Source organism: Danio rerio, chromosome 23, assembly GCF_052040795.2.
Source record: "Danio rerio strain M-AB ecotype USA chromosome 23, GRCz13ab, whole genome shotgun sequence".
Lineage (NCBI taxonomy): Eukaryota > Metazoa > Chordata > Actinopteri > Cypriniformes > Danionidae > Danio > Danio rerio.
Window position 1 is genome coordinate 30,594,861 of NC_141043.1, and position 19,384 is coordinate 30,614,244.

The 19,384-nt window shown below is 37.6% G+C and overlaps 1 protein-coding gene across 3 annotated transcripts; it reads right to left on the bottom strand.

The window, feature by feature from the left end:
• Nucleotides 1-1,459: 1,459 nt before the first annotated feature.
• On the bottom strand, nucleotides 1,460-18,525 carry phf8 (PHD finger protein 8). 3 transcript variants are annotated; one of them, XM_087306025.1, is made up of 22 exons: nucleotides 18,236-18,525; nucleotides 16,959-17,320; nucleotides 16,768-16,853; nucleotides 15,820-15,940; nucleotides 13,354-13,514; nucleotides 13,124-13,265; nucleotides 11,787-11,973; nucleotides 11,481-11,643; nucleotides 11,298-11,385; nucleotides 10,159-10,265; nucleotides 9,948-10,039; nucleotides 9,580-9,669; nucleotides 9,191-9,496; nucleotides 8,060-8,151; nucleotides 7,804-7,970; nucleotides 7,620-7,705; nucleotides 7,351-7,469; nucleotides 6,939-7,255; nucleotides 6,100-6,195; nucleotides 5,904-6,013; nucleotides 3,137-3,518; nucleotides 1,460-3,049 (listed from the first exon to the last, which is right to left on the bottom strand). In XM_087306025.1, exons 2-22 carry the CDS (start codon nucleotides 17,054-17,056, stop codon nucleotides 2,961-2,963), a joined length of 3,099 nt encoding a protein of 1,032 aa, XP_087162151.1. In that variant the 5' UTR covers nucleotides 17,057-17,320; nucleotides 18,236-18,525; the 3' UTR covers nucleotides 1,460-2,960.
• Between the last annotated feature and the right edge of the window lie 859 nt (nucleotides 18,526-19,384).

Below are 19,384 nucleotides of genomic sequence, written 5' to 3' on the forward strand. Positions count from 1 at the left end.
ATGTGACATCGGCCAATCGCTTCCCTGCTATCCACAATACTATGGCAACAAAGATGCGGCTTTAAATCACGTGACGTCTTCCGTTTGTTCTGTTGACTCTATTTCCATATTGACCGGCGTCTGGCGCACAATAGAATTATGAACAGTTGAAAGACGTTCGAGTCCCGGCTGATTCCGTTGGCATTTGTGTGTGGATATTCTGGGTGGATATTCTGGGTTTCGTCCGGGTGTTCCCCTGAGTCCAAAGACATGCGCTATAGGTGAATTGAATAAGCTAAATTGGCCGTAGTGTAGGTGTGTTTGAATGGGGGTTTCCCAGTGCTGGGTTGCAGATGGAAAGGCATCCGCTGTGTAAAACATATGCTGGATAAGTTGGCTGTTCATTCCACTTTGGCGACCCCTTATGAATAATGGAACCAACCTGTAGGAAAATAAATTAATAAATGACAGTTGAAAGGAGACAAAGAAGATGGTGAATCTCGTGAGAGACTACATGACACTTGCAGGTGAAAGTAAGCTTATAATGACAGAAAGGCAAATGTTTTTTTAAAAATATCTTTTAATAGAGGTCATTTGGAAAAATCTGCTCAAGCCGTTTTAAAAACCAAAGATGGTGACAATAGCAAAAGACAACGTCCAATTCTAAATATTGAATGGGTTCAGATTTGACTTGGTTTTGTTTTTTAAGTGGTCCTGAATGTGAACTCCTAAAACTACTGTTAATCTTTTAAACTGTTCTATCAAAATGATATTAGATACAAAATAAACCCTGAGAGGAACTGTGATTAGCATTAATTGTTCAAAATAAACTTCAGCAGACAAGAAAATGGTTAAAAGATAAATAATTCCTAAAATGCACACAATTACTTTCTCGTGATGAAGAGAATAACTTAAGTAAATGCTAAACTTAATGAGAACATCTTTGAAAGTCATTCCTCATATATATTTTGAGGTTTTTGAACACTTTCTTTGTTGCTCATCTTGCTTCACATCATTTCAGCTTTTTTTTTTTTTTGCTATCAATTTCCAGAGATCCTGAACAGGCGTCTTGATAAGACAATAGTTGCCATTAAACTAAAGCTAGTATCAAAATATGTGCAAAGATGCACATTTTCAGTTAAACAGGTTGCTATGTTTGGGGTTTTACTGAAGGCACAGATGTTTTGTAAAATATGAGTTTACATAGTAACATTTGGACATGATGTGAAGACAATGGCAAATCAAATGAACAAAAAACTCAAAATACTCCACAAATATCCTTTAAAATCTGAAAACTATCTATTTTTAAAATAGTAATTTTACTTTTTCAGGACATTGTAACAACTGTTATCTGTTCATGTTCCAAACTTCCTACAAACCTAAATACAAGTTTCTAATCACATTTGGGTGGCATGATGGCAAGTGTGAAAATCGGTGACATTTTCCAGGGGGTAAAATAATATTTACACTGACCCACTAATTTTTCTATGTTTTTGGTGCCAGTAATAGACATAATGGTCAAAAGAGTAGACTAAAAAAATAATGTTACATAAAATTACAAAAAAAATGTTATATTTAACTCTTCTAATGGAGTATCATATATATAAAAGCAAAACTAAAGTATATCGACATCACAATTAATATTATTGATAAGTGTGGGGGGGGGATAAAACGAACATTAACATTGACATAGCAATAGAATACATTAACTTCATCACATTGCTAATATCATAAGCATCAATGAAAAAGAACAGCATAATTATTCTATATTACAAATAAAACAGGCTAAACAACTCTTATGCTGTTATACTTAACCAAAACATGTATTTTTGTACAAGTTGTGTCAAGAAAGACTCAAATGCAATTTCTTTCTTTCAAAAACAAAATACAAATAAAACACCAAATATGTACACTGAACCTACAGAATCACTGATCTGATCTCAAACTGCTCTAAAATCAATTTCCATGTTCTTTACAGTTACTAAAAATGTGCCCACCACTGAACTCAACCTTTACTTTTCAACTTTGTAAGTGTGGTATCGATGGGAAGGCCAACAAGACAACTCTGGCCGAACGCTGACAGGACATTACACTGCCCATGCTGAGTGGAAAACAAACCAACGAAAACAAAACAAGACAAACGTAAAATATATACACATCTAAAATACAACTGTTAATAAAAATGTGTTAGTTCACTATGGTTTAAAACATTTTTAACAAGCAAAAGGACGTTACTACAGGACTTCATCTACAGCAATTACGGTCAATGGTGCATCAAACGGTCTTCTATAAAAGAATTCGATATGAACACATTAATGAAGCATGTAAACAAAAATGATGCATGGCTTTGGGAGGAGATTGGGTCAAATAGCTATGAGAAACTGTGACATTTACAAACTGCTGAGGAATTAAGAATTAAATACGCAACCATTGGACAGGTCAGGTCATCCCAATCCTATTTTTGGGAAGTCAAATTTTTATATCAACCAATTAAGAATCTTTTCAGTGATCTTTTTGTTGATAACTTCAAGCAACTTGACCTAACGTCAAGGGCATTACATTTTGTTTTCTAAATATCTATATGGTTAAAACTAAAAATCAACTAATATTTATGAAACAAAAAAGGTTTAAGGGGAGCGTACATGGATGCAGATCATATTCATCAATATTGCAACACAGTCATCACTCACCAGTATCCATTAATGGTTTAAGGTATCCTTCTGTTTAGCTCTATTTTGAGTTTGAGACTGAAATTTCTATGCCAAAACACCATGCTAGACAGATTTTACTTGAATTTTCTCACAGCAAGTTTTTGTTCTTTTCACTTTTTATCCCGATGAGGCAAATAAAACCAGGCAAGCTGAGTATTAACCATAAAACAGTCACATAATTTAACGCCAAAATCACTCAGGTCCTGTCTCATCCATCTCCGTTTTCTAAATCTGTATTGTTCCCTGCAGTCTCCTCTCCTGGTTTGAAATCTACAGCAGCAGCTTGCCGTTCCGGTGTATTTTCAGAATCTTTCCCAGTCTCTGTTTAGCTGTTGCAAGTCCTTTCTTTGGACGTTTCCCTGTAGGAAAGAAAAGGAGAGAGAACATTTTAGAGCATGTATGATATCAGTTTGTTTCAGAATTACGAGTATGTTAATTCTAATTACCTTGACATGCTCCAGCTGATGTTGGAGTCACCAGTCCGCCAGGTGAGGGGGCAGAGGGAGAGTAGCTGCTGCTGTTTTGGGGAGACAGTGAGGGGCGTCTGGAAGTCAAGAACACGCCAGGGGCCATGGCACCACTTCCTCTTGGACCTCCTGGGCTGAACGGACCGGGTCCTGCAGTGTACTCGTGGTCCAGCAGGCTGGCAGAGTAAACCTCCACTCTCCTCTCCTCAACTATACAGTCCACTGGAGGCTCAGAGGGCAGAGGAGGAGACACGGGTGCAGAGTCCGGCTGATGCTGGAGCTGGGCAACTGTAGAGTGTACCTTCTCTTGAGGGGTCTTCTTCTTGGTGTATTTCCTCTTGGTTATGGTTTTCTGCTGTTCCTGGTTTTAGAGCAACAAAAGATTACAGTTTCTAATGCTCTTATGAAGTTTTATTTATAAAAGAATCTTTAAAAAAAGCATTTAAAAACTGTTGTCAACACTTTTTTGGAGTATCAAATTCTAAGTAGAAATATCATGTCACAATGAAGACTGGTTCAAAGTGGTGGTACAAATACCAACTGAATTTTATGAATATTTTGAAAAACTAAAATGAGCACATCAATTTTAAGTATTGTCCCATTTCCACTCAGTGGTACAGTTCGGTAGAGTAAATTAATATATGCCATTGTTCCCATTTCCACTGTTAAAGGTTAAAAAATAGAGCCACTTTTTTGGCACCCTTCTCTAGTGGCCCATTTCCACTGCGTGGTATAGTACTGGTCATCATAATCAGGCTTGCATTTCCACTGCTAAAAAGATACCAATGGTACCCTTTTGGTGGGCGTGGTGTATGACAAAGTTTCAGTCTACGTCATTCTTGCTCGAGGAAATGTCAAAGTAAAGCTGTTCACTTATCATGAAAGGCTCTTCTCAAAAAACAGATGCTTTATACACATAAATACTTCTGTATAAATGATTATTACTAACCTTACTATGAACATGACTTGATTATAACTGCAGATCACCCTGCAAAATAGCCTACAGTCTGCGATTATCTATATTAAATACATAAATGCAACAAATTTGTACACATACAGACCCTTACAATCACCGATATGTTAACAATTACAGTAAAACTACACACAGCAGACATTTAGGCCTTATTTGGGTACAAAAACAACACTCAACATATAGCAAACAGTCAGTGCAAACCTCTCATCTGTATTTTAACTTCATCAGCACATGTAACCTCTGTTAGAATGTAATTCTGTCACTCCGAGTTCATAATAATTCAAAAGGTGATGATAAAAGTTGAACATGGCAGATTGTTTATGTTTTAGTTTGCTGAAAGAATCATTTGCTCATTTGTTTTCCACGATTCACTTGCGCGTTTATCCATTCCTGAAAGGATCGGACGTCAGAAGCACTTCAGTAATCACACGCACGTTATTATCATCAGATCAAGAAGTTGGTTATTTCAAATATAGATGCACATGCAAGCTCTCTGGAGAAAATGTAACCGCTCTGGCTTTTAAACAGCCTCGTAAATCAACAAGACATGCAGATTTTGTTCTTCGTGGCTTTGTGGCTGTTCATCAAGACAACAACAAGGTTTGTTTAAGCTCGGTTCGACCATGGCTCATTATTATATGTATATAGTATTACGGTGTAATCATTGATGAATTCCATCAGTTTATAGAGAACAGAAAAGAAAGAAAGACATAAGTGGGCGCACATCTATGAAAATCTAAAAGGCAGGTGCTCGATCAAAGTCAAAGAAAACAGAGACAAAAGTAAACCGAATCGTCACAATGCCACTTTAGCTCTCAATAGAATATTTTACTAAACAACTTTTCAATTTACAACCTGTCTCTGCTATAGAGAATTGACACCAGTGTTTGCAACAAGACTAAGAGAAGGATAACATTTTTAATGTTGTGCCATTTTTAAATACACATCTGAAACACGACGCTTAACAATAGAATGACAACACACAACAATGAACCATACCAAAGACTATAGAATACACAAGACATGTCACTCGTATAGTTTTGAATGGGGAAAAGTGTAACGGTCAATATGGCGACTAAAGCCCACCTTCTAGTACAAGAGCAAATCATCGTCCACTATAGACTGATGATACTCTGAGGAAGGGACTCAGACCATACGAGAGTTTCTGCAGATTTAGAGTGATTCTGACGTTTAGAAGTGAAACTAAAGAGACAGTATTGGAGATTCCTAATATGAAATTCAATCATAAGTTTGGCAACCAGTTTTGGAGAATTTGATGTGTTCCCATTCAAACAGAATGGCCGAACATACTGCCAGAGGGGCGTTTTAAAGATGGCCGCGAAGTTAAATGACCTGTCTTAAAGACACTTTGACCATACTCAAGCATAGCTTGTTGTCTTGTGACAAAAAGCCACATTTCAAGAAGCAAGAATCTGCTGTATGTCCTCTATTGTTTTTAAGGGGTTCACGTTGCATCAAAATGTGTGCAAAGTGTGCAGATTCCTCTCTCTATCTACACACAGTTGCCACACATTTACATTAAAAAAAATAAACTTGAGTTCACAAAGGACACGATATGTGAACTGCATGCATTGTATTTTATGATTGAAAATGAATTAATTGCAACTTTAATTGGAACTTTCTGGCATATACCATGCCTACTGATTAAGGGTACTGTTAGCAGTGGAAACACAAGCCTTGTGGAAATGAGGCAAAATTGTATGCAATGGTTCATGTAGATAGAGATTATGGCACAATGAAACAGAAGCTCACCTGTTGTGCCAGTTTGGCTGCAGCAGCTGCCAGCCCGGTTTCTACAGATGCAACCCTGGCACCCTCCCTCACCGGTCGCTCCTGCTTCGGCAATGTAGGGGTTACACGGGCTAAAGGCATTTAAACAAACAATGATTAGAACCGTTTAGAAAAAAAAATAAAGTCTGCAAAAATGTATTTCATACATGTTATTTACCTTTGGGACTCCAAGGGGTATCATCCCAGTTTCGCTTCCTTTTCATTTTGGACTTGCTTACATGATCCTCCTCATCAGACTCTAGTGATGGATACACTGAAAAAGAGGGTGCAAACGTGGTGAAATCACCCAGAGTATTTTCATTCTTATACTGTGTCCAGGCGCGGAACGAGTGGATAAATCGCGCTATTCGTGCGTAAATAAACGTGTGAACATTTGAGTTTACTCGCTTCGTTCGCACGTCAAATCCGGTTCAGAACAGACGCGGATTCGCGTGATGGGCAGGGCTTCTGTCAGCCCGGTGACTGTAGCTTCATTGCTAAATGGCTAACATGGATTTTATAGAGAGAATAACTGTGTTTATATGCTTTAGAAAGGCTAAAAACAGCATTGAGCCATTTGGAGCCGAGCCGAGCTGAGTCCACTAGATCCATTCAGAGGTGCACCCAGCTCTGTGAACTCATAAACTCCTCCAGAGACTTAACCTGGATGATGGAAGTATTCAGCGGTGCTTCAGACTGAGCCGAGCCCAGTTTGATGAAGTGTTGTCTGTGTGTGCAGGAGGATTTTTCCCCGGGACACCAACAACAGGCACTACGTCATAATCACGCCCTCCACAAGAGCAAGCTCCTGATTGGTTAACGCGGCGCGAATGACAACTGAAGTTTAGATCTTCGAACTTGAGCGATTTGCGCATCAAACGCGCAAAACGCTCCATTCGCGCCATTGACTTAACATGTATATCACTCGCGCTTGACGCTTCTTTCGCTTCTGTTGTGAACAGCATTAAGCATGTTAGCAACCCTGTTGTAATGAAAAATAAATGTAAAAAACCTCACCATAATCAGAGTCTTTAAAACAGGTACCCAGTGTCTCCTGTTCATCTAAGCTTTCATCATCACTGAGGTGGCGTGCTGGACGCTTGATGGGCCGTTTCCCTGGCCTCTGAAAGACGGCCTTCCTCTCGCTCTTCTTGACTCCACTCATCCACCCCTCTCTCCCTCCTTTTTCCTTCATAAGCCCCATCATCTCACCTCCTCCAGAGATTGACAGAGGAGAGGAAGAGGACGAAGAGGATGATGAGGATGGAGGATTTGCCATCGAAAGCATGCCCTGGATAGCATCACGGGTGCTGGGGGAGGCCGGTGCTTCCTCACTTCAGAACATGAAGAGAATCGTCAGAAGTTAGAATAGAAACACTTACACATTCAAAAACTAAATTGCAGCATATGAAGTGTGTGTGAGACGTACCTCAGTGCAGAATCTAGGCCCGCCACCTGTTTGCTTGCCTTAAGCAAGTCTAAAATCCCACCTGCTCCGCCTTTTACACCCTGCATTGTGAGCATCTCTTCATCAGTGGTGTAATCCTCCTATTCAAAAGTAAAATATGTCACAATTCATCTCTTAAAGATGAATATAAAGGCTGCCCAAAGAGCTCAGCTTGAGTTAAAAAAGAAGAGATTTTGAAGAATGTAATTATAATTTTTGGTGTGAAAGGGCTTTAAATATGATTTGCACACCTCAATATCAAAATCCACTTCTCCTGGCTCACGGATTCTGTGGGGGTCACTGCATGGTTTGGCCCGTGGTAGTTTCCTTGGCAGACCTTAATAAGAAGATTGAGAGAAGAATTACACTCTGCCAATAAGATGACATGATTAAATTCAAATTTATTAATAATAAAAATAAAAAACAACATTTTACCAGCTAATTTCTTCTTGCTTGGTAAAGATGGCCTACGGCGTGGTGGAGGGGTTTCATCAATCTGAAGCTCGTCTTCTGAATCAAAATCAGACAAAGTAGCCATGTGGGGCTGGAACTGCTGAAGTGAACTCCCAGCTCCATTCGCACTGCCAGCACGTCCTTTCTTCCTAAGAGACGAAGAAGAGGAGGTTTCAAAATTAGGTGTCTTGACAAGAATCATCTTATCATAGAAATGAGTGAAGATGGCAATACTTACCCTTGAAGCTTTCCATTAGTTAGCACAAGCTTGAGCTTGCTCTTGTTGATCTTCTCTTCAAAATCATCTAGACAGTCATCAGGCAGCTCAAGCTAAAACAATAAACAAATAATGTTATTTACAATGATGATATAAGGACAAAATGCAAAACAAATAGTTTCATCTTTTAAAAAAATCTTAAATCAGAATTTTGTCTTTACCGGAATCCAAAAAGTATAACTCAGACAGAAAATATACAAAAATAAACATAATATTAAGTACTCTACTGTTCAAAAGTTTTGGGTAGACAAGACTTTCAATATAATTAACGCATTATGTCCTCAGCATTATAATTCTTTTACAAACCATTTCAATATGCTGATTTGTTGCTGAAGAACCATTTCTTGACAATTTACTGACCCCAAACCTTAAAATGTTTGAGGTTGCACTCACACTATCCTATCCAAACCACGCTTGGGCACGTGTCCCAGTTCGTTTGACAAGTGTGAGAGCTCAGAAATGGGCCCAGGCACAGTTCAGTTGGCGGGTTTGGCCTGGTTGGAAGAGGTGTGCCAAAGTGCGGTTCGGCTGGCCTAGTACTATAGGCATAGTACTATTGACATAGTACGCTTTTAGTGTGAGTGCAAAGCGAGCCTGAGCCTGAAACTGAAACATCACTTTGAAGGGACTGTTTCATATGGGTTTATTAATTATTCTTACTGTTCAATGAATGCAAACTGTCATCGTTTATTAAAGATGCAAACCCCTCACTGTACGTCAGCTGCACCTTCAGTAAACCTAATACGTGCAGCACAATGACTTTTAGGATCATTTGTGAGCGTTAAAAGTTGTGGCTGTTTTGCTAAACATTTGACTGCATGTCACTGCATCCCAAACCACTAAAACAATATAACTAAAGCATTTTCCACTGTGCTGAGCGAAAGCACTTCTCTTCCTGTTAAACTGAACAGTCGCATCATCAGTGACATAAGCGTGCTCAGGCTTGAAGGCAAAATACAGTGTGAGTGCAGGCCATCTGAGGAGAGGGAACAATCGTGCTTTGGCATGGTTTAAGGCAACTGTACCTAGTGCGAGTACACCCTGAGTGTAATAAACATAATATTAACAACATATAAGTTTTATATATTGTACCTTGCTCTTTTTGACTTTACAACCAGGTTGGAACTTCTTAAGTGTGTGTTTAGTATGAATCTCCAGCAGATCCAGCTCTCCGGCTTCCGTCTTTATCTCTTTGCCTTTCTGGCTCTTTTTCTTTGCTCCCGGAGGGCCTACTCCACCTCCTCCAAATGCCTCCTTTGGCTTTGGGCCTCTCTTTTTACTTAGGTGCTGGCTAAAAGTGAGAGGTGTGTTTAACTGAGCCTTGGGGTGTGGAGAAGGAAGACCCTGAGAGCCGCCGAAGGGTGTCCCGCTCCTGCCGATGTTCTGCTGAAAGATATCCTGCAGAAAGTAACACACTAATTAGATGCACAATAAACAGCACAACCCGTTTTCTTACAAATCTGAGCCTGAGATATTCTCACCTCAACCAGGCGTATCTCCTTAGCCAGATCCTTCACTAATTGCTGCGTCTTTATTGTGTCAGGTATCTCCTGTTCATGCTCACCCAGGGACTGAAGGTTACAAAAAGAGACAATATAAGCTTTGTGTTATCATCACACATAATTCTAATGAAACTCTTTAAAAGTATTATTTAAGTATTTTTCAGTTTTTCTTTTTTGTGTGTTTATGTTGTTACTAGTCACCCATGTGATTGTATTTTCTGTGTTTTAAAATTGAAAACTACAAAAAATATAATACATATTAAAAATATGAGCCAAATTTCCCATTGTTACCATTTGTAACTTGCATAATAACTGCTCAGTCCTACATTTAATGTAATTAAACGTACTTCCTTCCGTGTCCAGCCGCGGAAAGCATTATTCAGAGCTTTGGCTCCGTGGACCAAGTAAGTGGCGGGATGCCGCCGATTCTCTCTTAGACCTAAAGTGGATTGGAAAAACATAAACTTGAAAGTACGTGAAAGAATGTTGTAGTAAATACAAGAATAGGCACTAAAGACATTTGCTTTGAGTCATTTGCTTAATAAGAAGAAGCCTCACCTCTGAAAGTATCCAGGAGATGCTTGCCAACATACCAGCACACGGTCTCAAAATTTGGAAACTTGAATAAGTCTGCCGTGCTCAGTCGCTTTTCTATTTCATAGGCTCTATTGAAAAGAATGGGAATATGAACCATTAAAAAAGCTTAGATCAATACTGGTTAAAACAGGCATGTCCAAACTCGCTCCTGGAGGGCCGGTGTCCTGCAAAGTTTAGTTCCAACCCCAATCAGACACACCTGGGCTAGCTAATCAAGCTTTTACTAAGCTTTCTAGAAACATACTTGCAGGTGTGTTGAGGCAAGTTGGAGCTAAAATCTGCAGGACACCAAAAATGTAGGCACCAGTCAAAAATTAGGCGCACCTACCAAAAATTGACATCTTAATAGCAGGAACCGTCTTTTCAAGAGCTGCAATGATTAATCTGAGTGAATGCATGCTCTTTTGCAATGGTCAACGCAGTGCCAGTTGGACGACTGACAGCACTGTGACGATTAAATTAGAAAATCTAGTGCTTAAAGTGTGTAGATATGTCAAACACCGTTACCTGAAAACTCCATCCCACTGGCTTTACGGTAAATGCTTTTGTCAAGGCGGACTTTAACCCACTGGAAGTCTTTTATCCAGTCTTCGAAAAGTGTAAATGCTGGATTAACATTCACCACATGACCACTAATAAGATGTGGCATTATTTGTAACCTAATCAGTCAGTGTCATTTTCATTTGCTCGTATCTAGACCTTTATATTTTCTGAGCTGTAGCTCTCTGTCATCTGAACTGAGTAATCGACAGCTGATATTACCCAATCCATTCACATTCAGTTCTAGAGTAGTCTGCCAATAAGAAGAGCCTGAATGCGGGGAAAGCATTGCGGGATTTGTTTACTGCAAAAAGTTGACATGACAACAGTTTGGTGTTTTTTGGTGCAAAGATGCATTCTGTGTGAATGTTTCCTAAATATGCGCATCCGGTGAATATTTTAAAGTGAAAACAGGTCGCATGGCAACAATTTTAAGCACTTGCACAAATGCTCCCAAATATATTTTGAGGTTGCATAGACAAAATTTCGGACGCATATGTGACCAAAATGGTCGCAATTTCGAGCCCTGCAAGGAAATGAACAGAAAAGCGTTAACTCACCGAAGCTGCATGTCAATGTTGAGGCTGTGTAGAAAATTTCCCCCAAATGCCAAACAGTCCACAGGGGTCAGGACAGCATGAATCCAACCTAATAAAGAGTATAGATTAATAATTTCATGTCTTACACACTCAGAGTAATCAAATAAACGTATATCTGCAATATACAGACACAACAGGTAGTACCTGTCGGGATGAAGAGGGTGTTTCCTTGCTTAACTGAACATTTGTAGCACATGTCGACCTGATCCCCAAAAAACAGCTCATTCTGATTGGAGGATGAACTCCAGCGCTCAAAAAGAGACAAATTAGCAGCAGTGGGGCGAATGAGGTAAAAGATCTTTTCACCCTGACAAAGAAAAGACATACATAAGAACACTTTAGTCAGAAAGACAAACAGCAAAGCTTTCAGGAGTGATCAAATGCAGTTTTTTCTCTCACATTTACTGCTTTCTTCACTAATAATCTACTGCTAATTAGAGAACAACTAACCCGGAGTACGTGGTACCACACGGAGGTTCCTCCAAAGTCAATGTGAAAGTCTGTGTAACTGTCCTTCACTCCCATTAGGCAGTATTTCTGCACATTAGGCCTCTCAAAGATAGACTCTTCAGGCCAGAGGTTCTCCACCCATGACAGCTTCCTCACGATCTTTGGTGTCTCCACCAGATTAGACAACCTAAGAAAACACGCAAAGTTTGCATGGTTGAATCCTCTATGAAAAGTTTAAAATCTTAACAATAAAAATAAATAAATTGGATAAGGTTGTTGGTCGGAGGGAAGAAGAAATTTCAGGTAAAATAAGGTTTAATTAGGATTTATACATGCAAAATATTTGGGGTATTTTCTGGCCTGGTACACATCACTAGAGAGAAGGTTATTATTTTACTTTAGTTATGATGCTTTCATAAAAAAAGAGCTGTCACAAGTTACAAGATTTGGCTAACGATTAATTGTCTAAGAAATAATTGTCTGGTTTGGTGCACTGATGATCAATTGTGTGTATTGAAGCTCATACAGTAATACTAATATATTGCCAAATATGAGTATATAGTGTATATAAAATTATAGTTTACATGCATATTTGTGTGTTCATGTGCATTTTTATAGTTCCAATGATTGAAAATGAACATGTAAAATACAAATTATGAAATATATATGTTGAAAATATGTACATGTATGACATGCATCATTTGTCTTCTTTTAATATTAAAGAATCGCTTCACAGCAAGAAGCTAACTGGTTCGAGCCTCGGCTGGGTCAGTTGGCATTTCTGTGTGCAGTTTGCATGTTCTCCCAGAGTTTGCATGGGTTTCCTCCGGGTGCTCCAGTTTCTCCCACAGTTCAAAGACATGTTGTAGAGGTGAATTGGGTAAGCAAAATTGGCTGTAGTGTATGAGTGTGAATGAGTGTGTATGGATGTTTCCCAGTGATGGGTTGCAGCTGGAAGAGCATACGCTGCGTAAAACATGTGCTGGATAAGTTGGCAGTTTATTCCGCTGTGGCAACCCCAGATTAATAGAGGGACTAAGCAGAAAAGAAAATGAATGAATGAAATATTAATAAATTGTTACAAATATTGAGGCTAATTAACTCTTTTTTTATTTGTCTCTTTAATATAAATATAAATAAGTAATTTGTTGTGTCCTAAAAATGTTAGAAACACAACAGACTCCATTTTTTAATTAAACAAAGATCATTTGTTCACAGCTAAATACATGACATGCATTTAGGAAACAGGCTTCTATTTCATGCTGACATGAAAGCACCACTGCATCTGTACGCTACTGCTGCACACATTGATTAATGAAAATGTGTATAGAATGTACCTGGTGTCTGAGAACTCTAAGCTGATCACATTGAGCACTCGATCTCTGTTTGGGCTGTTGTAGTACTCAACAAACTCTCCCAGTTTCATCTTGAGGTCTGCTTGGCGACTGACATCAATCACGTCAATTTCTTTTTCAGTACCTTTTAAAAAAAATTACATTTCTATCAAAAAATCACTTCTCAGATACACAACTAAAAAAACTAGCACTGCGGATGTGATTGAAGTTACCAATATAGTGCTCCACATCTGTTACAGAGAAGGACGACGGGGGCAGATTCATGCCCAGGCCATCTTTCCTGAGGACCAGGACTGGGACACTGAACGAGCGCTCCTCTAGAAACTCAACCGTAAGCTGGGCACCGGTCGGCTTCAGCAGGACTTCATCAGCACTGGAATATAAAAAATGTAAAAACTTTTTTTAGCATTCTCGTCGTAGTTGTATTATTGTAACATCAGATAAGCATAAACCCACAATTAGTAGTAAAGATCTTTGTTTAAAGTCAGATCAAGAATAAATTTAACTAATTTTAAAGGAATAGTAACATAAAGCTAAAGAGTTCAAATTTAGCATTTTAAAATCCAATCAGTCGTGAGTTTGAGCTACTTGTATAGTAAGGTAGCGTTCAGAAAAACAAAACACCTGCAAAGAAACTCGACACAGATGAACAAAAAAACCTACTGCCAGCTAGTGTTTCACAAGTGTTATTGCAGAGCAACACAAACATCATGCAGAAGTATAAATGCAGGACTATGCGAAAGGCAGGCACAGTGGGTCACGCTGATCACTCAACGCAGAATTAAAAACAAGGCCTTTAGCTTAGCATAAATCATTGAATCGGATTAGACCATAAGCATCTCAACCAAAAATGTAAAAAAAAAAAAACATTTTGATAATTAAATTTAAATCTCAACTCTTCTGTAATTACATTGTGCACCAAGAGTGACAAAAAAATAAAGGTTGCTATTTTCTAGGTCGATGTGGCTATGCTCTCACTCTGGCATGATAATCAAGAAACTTTGCTGCCGTTCCATGGTTGCAGCAGGTGCAATGATATTATGCAGCAGCTGAAAATAGTCCCCAGCTAGGTAACAGTGCTGCAAAATATCATTGGTGGAAAAACAACTTTTCATTTTCCGTTAGTCTTAGTACACACAGGGCCGGATTAGGAATACATTGGGCCCTGGGGCTATAGCAAATCCAAGGCCCTCCCCTTTATTTTTTTTACCTCACAAAAGTATATATTATTATTAATTGTTGTTGTTGGTATTATTATTATTGTTATTAATAATTTATTAATTCATATAATTATCTAATTTTCCACCATTAGATTATTTATATTTGATTATTATGGATTTTTTTCTATTTTATTAAAATAGGCCTGCAAGAATACAAAATTAAGTAATGACATAATATGAACTTTAAAGTTCAAACATCAACAAAACAAAACAAAAAACTTTTGCAATACTACCTCAATTAGTGCTTTATAATTAATACTTTAAATTGGGGTTTACCTTTAAAAACGTTCTTTAGAACTTTAGGTGACCATAAATCCCTAATGATATAATATCTTTAATATCCATGCTTCTAATATCCAAAATAGCTTTTTGTGGTCTTCTGAGTTACAGAAGGTTATCCTTATTTTGTTCATTTATCTATTGTTTTTTTTTGCATCAGATATATTGTCTAATGAAAGCCAGGGTCAATATTTCATTGCTCCATATTATTACTATCATTTTCATAAAAGGGGCAAAGTAAGCATCCATTAAAAAAAAAGTTTGCTTTCTAACTGGTTCAGTTAGACTTACTGTAAAGCACAGGTGTCAAACTCAGTTCCAAAAGGGCCGCAGCTCTGCACAGTTTAGTTCCAACCCTAACTAAACACACCTGATCAAACTAATTGAGTCCTTCAGGCTTGTTTGAAACCTACAGGTAAGTGTGTTTGAGCAGGGTTGGAACTAAACTGTGCAGGGCTTCGGCCCTCCAGGAATTGAGTTTGACACCCCTGCTGTAAAGCATAGAGTGTATTTACTTGAGATAGATACTCCACAACCATGGATATTTTGAAAACTGCTTTACAGGCAATTTGATTTGTTCGCACACTATTTCGGTTATATTGTGTGATGGAAGGATTGTGCGGGCGTGCAAAAATGAGATATGTGATCACCCTTGTGGGTGACTAAAACAGGGCTATTCAATATTCTGATTGAGCTACAGCCACTGAGCCCCAGTTTAGCACTGACGTCACTGTTTTTGAACAGCAGCGAACCGGAAGAATTACTTCACATTATTTTCGTAGAGAAAGCACAACGCAGAAGCGTTTCCCTCGACATACCGCAAATGAATCCTTTAGCTAATCAAGGGCCCCCTTCCTCCATGGGCTTCAGCCCCACCTAGCCCTTACATTTATCCAGCCCTGAGTACACAATATAACTACAGAAGAGTTAAGATTTAAATAGGAAAATGACTATAACAAGCAAGATGCTAATCGATTCAATGATTTATGGCAAGCTGAAAGTTCTCCCGCCAGTCCCGGATATCGGCTGAATGGATTCAAAAATGGAAAAAATTAACTGTTTAACTTAAGGTAACTTGTAAAAAAAGTTAAATGTTCCTTTAAAATGTAGAGTACTAGAGGTATTGACAACCTAGAATTACCTAGAGGTCATTTTGAGCTAGCAATAGTGTAAATGTACCTGGGAAAAGTGCGACAGCGTAGCTCTCTGACAAACTGAGCACTGCCCGTCTTCACAGGTCGCCCTGAGTCTCTTCCCAATCCAACATCAGCGTGTTTTACAGCTCCTCGCCGTTTACGCACTGACAGAAAAATAGATATCATAGTTAATAGTCAAATTTTTCCAAGTTTAGATGTTTATTAGTCCATTCTAAGCTGTAAATCGAAGTTATGAATAATCATACATAAAATACACAACAAAAATAGTCTGTTTGCACACCATTTTTTCATCTGAAACAAGCTGTCAAATGCATAATGCAATTAAAGTCAAGCAAGAAAAACATAAACAGTGAATTTTAAACAATTTCTGGTTCACTATAAAATAACAAACGGTGTATAGTAAAACCAACTAAAAATTACATTTACAAAACGTTACATTTATAGGATTTGTTGGAGAGCAATGCAAAATAAAGTCCGTATTTATAATCACGTTTTAAAGCGATAATTAAAAAATAAACATATGACTTACATACCAATGTGTATTATCTGTGATTTTTTTCTCTCCCAAAATTGCATTTCTGACTTGGTGCAAATTAGTTTCCATACAATTTCATAAACATAAAGACCAAATTAACCCAGCACTATTACATTAGATTCAACTTTATTGTCATTAAATATGCACAAGTACGAGGCCAGGAAATGCAGTTTAGGTCTAAACAGGAGTGCAACAGCAGCAAGTGCAGGATACAGGTATAAGTTATAAAGTGCAATTAAAGAAAAACTATGGGTGATATTTACAGATGGATGTACTATGAACATGATTATATAAAGGTTGTATTGACTATGAACAGAGATTTAAAATAGATGAATATAGGTACAGATACTCTGAAAACATTTATTTTTAATCCACAAAAAGACTTACTAAGAAATAGTCAGAATTGACATTTATTACACCATTTGTGACACTTACTGACAGATGGTCCATGTGTCACCTGACAGTTAGGACAATGATACAGATCAATTTCTGCTGCTTTGTCCTCCTCCACACCAACACAACTACACAAAAAGAAAAAATATATATTATTACATTCACAAAAAACACATTCATAAGAAGTACAAGATTTAGCTTTTAACAGTCATTTAAAAATTTTGCAACCTCACCTGCCATGAAACCAGTCCTGACAAACATCACACTCAATCATGAATCGGGTGACATCATAAGGGAGACGACACAGGCAGTAAACCGGAACAGATGCCATTCTAAAGCCTCCGGCCTACTATCTTAATGTAAAAAAGTCTTTTAATATGGTATTGCTTCTTTTCCAAGCACCACAGTTTATTTATTTGTCTCTGTGGAGTGTCAATTTTCTTTACAAAGGTCAGCAATTCCGTTGAGGTGTTGAAAAGACCAGATTCACAGTAAATTTTGTTGGCAGTGTCAACAGCTTTCAGACAACTGTAGATCAATATGCTTCAGCCGTTGCAGTCAAACCGGGCAATAGGTGCATACCATGGCTCGACACCTGTTGAGAAAGTAAGAAAAATTTGTCAAATGAACAATTCAACGTATTATAGCCAAACTACAATCCAAATAGAATGTGTAAATTATTTAAAATAGTAAACTTTGGAAATGTGTTCAAAATAATACAAATGAATTAGTCTGTGTTTGGCTAAACCTCTACATCTTTGCACCTGTTGCCTTTACTATAGTCAACAGTCTCAATCTTTGCAAGCTTCTTATTCATTCTCAAACATACCTTTAAAGTGAAGCCAAAATAGCCCACAAGACGTTATAACTACACATTGTCTGGCCTAAATGCCTAAAATATTACACAAAATACATGAAAAACTTGTATGTTCTAGTCCTGTTATTTATTTACAAAAGTTTGTGTCAAAAGTATTTGGGTTAAGACTCATAACACTTCATTAAAGATTTATACATTACAGTTTTAAAAACTACACATTTGTGAAAGCGACCTTTCACAAATAACCTAAGTAACTTATCAATAACGTGGTAATAACAAATCTACTATGATGTTGGCGATACCAGTTAATTCACATAGTTTAGAGCTGCATAGATGGAGTTGACTTACAACGGGACGATGCTAAAAATGAAAGCGCAATGCACAAATATTTAATTGCATCCACTGAATTTGTACATTTAAAATCATATGTGTGTTTTTATATTAGGCAACGCATTTTCTGAGAGCAGAAAAGAGTTTGTTGAAACATAAGAGCTGGTAGCTAGCTTAGCTGCTAATAACATAGCATAATCGTTAACGTCTTGCAACGTGAACCTGCTTAATCTTTGTGTTTACAACTCAACCAAGATACGTTTCAGAGATTTTAGAAATTTAGCTAGAAATGAAATACGTAGGATGCTATTATAAGAGTCGCAGCTAAACAAAAGGACTTATTGCAGTGCTATAGGGTCTTACCGGGTGTAAAATGCCGCGACTCCCCCAAGGGCCAATCGCAGCATGCCGGACAAGTTTTTAGGAAAATCCGAGGCCTGCGCGGCCTGCTTTACAAACAACAAGAGGCTTTCAGAAAACGCACAATTCTTCCTTTTTACGTATTTAAGAGAGGAGAATGAGTAAACAAATCTTGCAAGATCTCGAGGGAATACAGTCCACAGCTGAGAATCATAGATTTTATGAAATTCATAACGCAGCGATTTCCCGTGCTATAAATCCATCCCAATCCGCCCGTGCAGCGACCACTGTCTGCGGGAGAGGGAACAATAAAGTTGCTTCGCATGTCGGTCGTTCTTCGGACAGCAGAGACTTCAGATGAGCCCGAATCTGTATAGAGTTCACCACAGCATTATCTATTTAATAGCCACTATCGAGTTAACCAAATGCAATACCACGGATATCATTCATCCCATGGTTAGTGTATGAAACTAACTTATTGTTCAAACAAGGGGAAATAAATGTTTTTCATGAAAAATAATAACATACAGAACTTAATAATTTATTTATAATATATAATATACCCGCTCATACAATAGGCTACTTATATTGCTTATGTTTTAAAAAATATCAGCAAAATGTAAAAAAAAAAATGAAATTAGGAAAAAAATAATCAAGTGTTTGTTTATTTAGGGTAGGTTCAAATTGGTTAGAATAACATAAATAAATGAATTAATCTAATAATAGACTAATATCGCATAACAATTTATTTATGTTAAACCAAGGATAGGTCTTCACCCTCATCGTTTTTAGATAAATAATATTTGTTCTTAAGTAATAACTACATACAGAACAACTTATTCATTGATTTATAATCAAATATATCAGCCAAAGCAGACGTAGAAATAACAAATTGTTTGTTTGTTTAGAAGAGTAGCTTTTTATCACCAAGGACAGAACAATAGCAATTTAGAAAAATACAGATTTTTATTTATTTATTTATATACTTGTTTATTTGTTTTAGTTTTTTTTTGGACTGCAACCAAATGATAAAGCACGAAGAGTTCCGTATCTTCAAGGTTAGCGCGATTTAACTATAAAAATAAAGCAAGCTAATATTCACGAAAATAATAAAATACACAATAATCAAACTATTTATACCACATGTAATAT

Bases quoted from the DNA above. Each gene is read 5' to 3' on its own strand.
- phf8 (XM_087306025.1), bottom strand. From the start codon at position 17,056: ATGGCATCTGTTCCGGTTTACTGCCTGTGTCGTCTCCCTTATGATGTC. The intron at 13,266-13,353 runs GTAACTTCAATC...TTTTTTTAAAAG, and splicing joins AGATGTGGAGCACTATATTG to GTACTGAAAAAGAAATTGAC. The intron at 3,519-5,903 runs GTGAGCTTCTGT...CTCTAAAACCAG, and splicing joins CAGCCAAACTGGCACAACAG to GAACAGCAGAAAACCATAAC.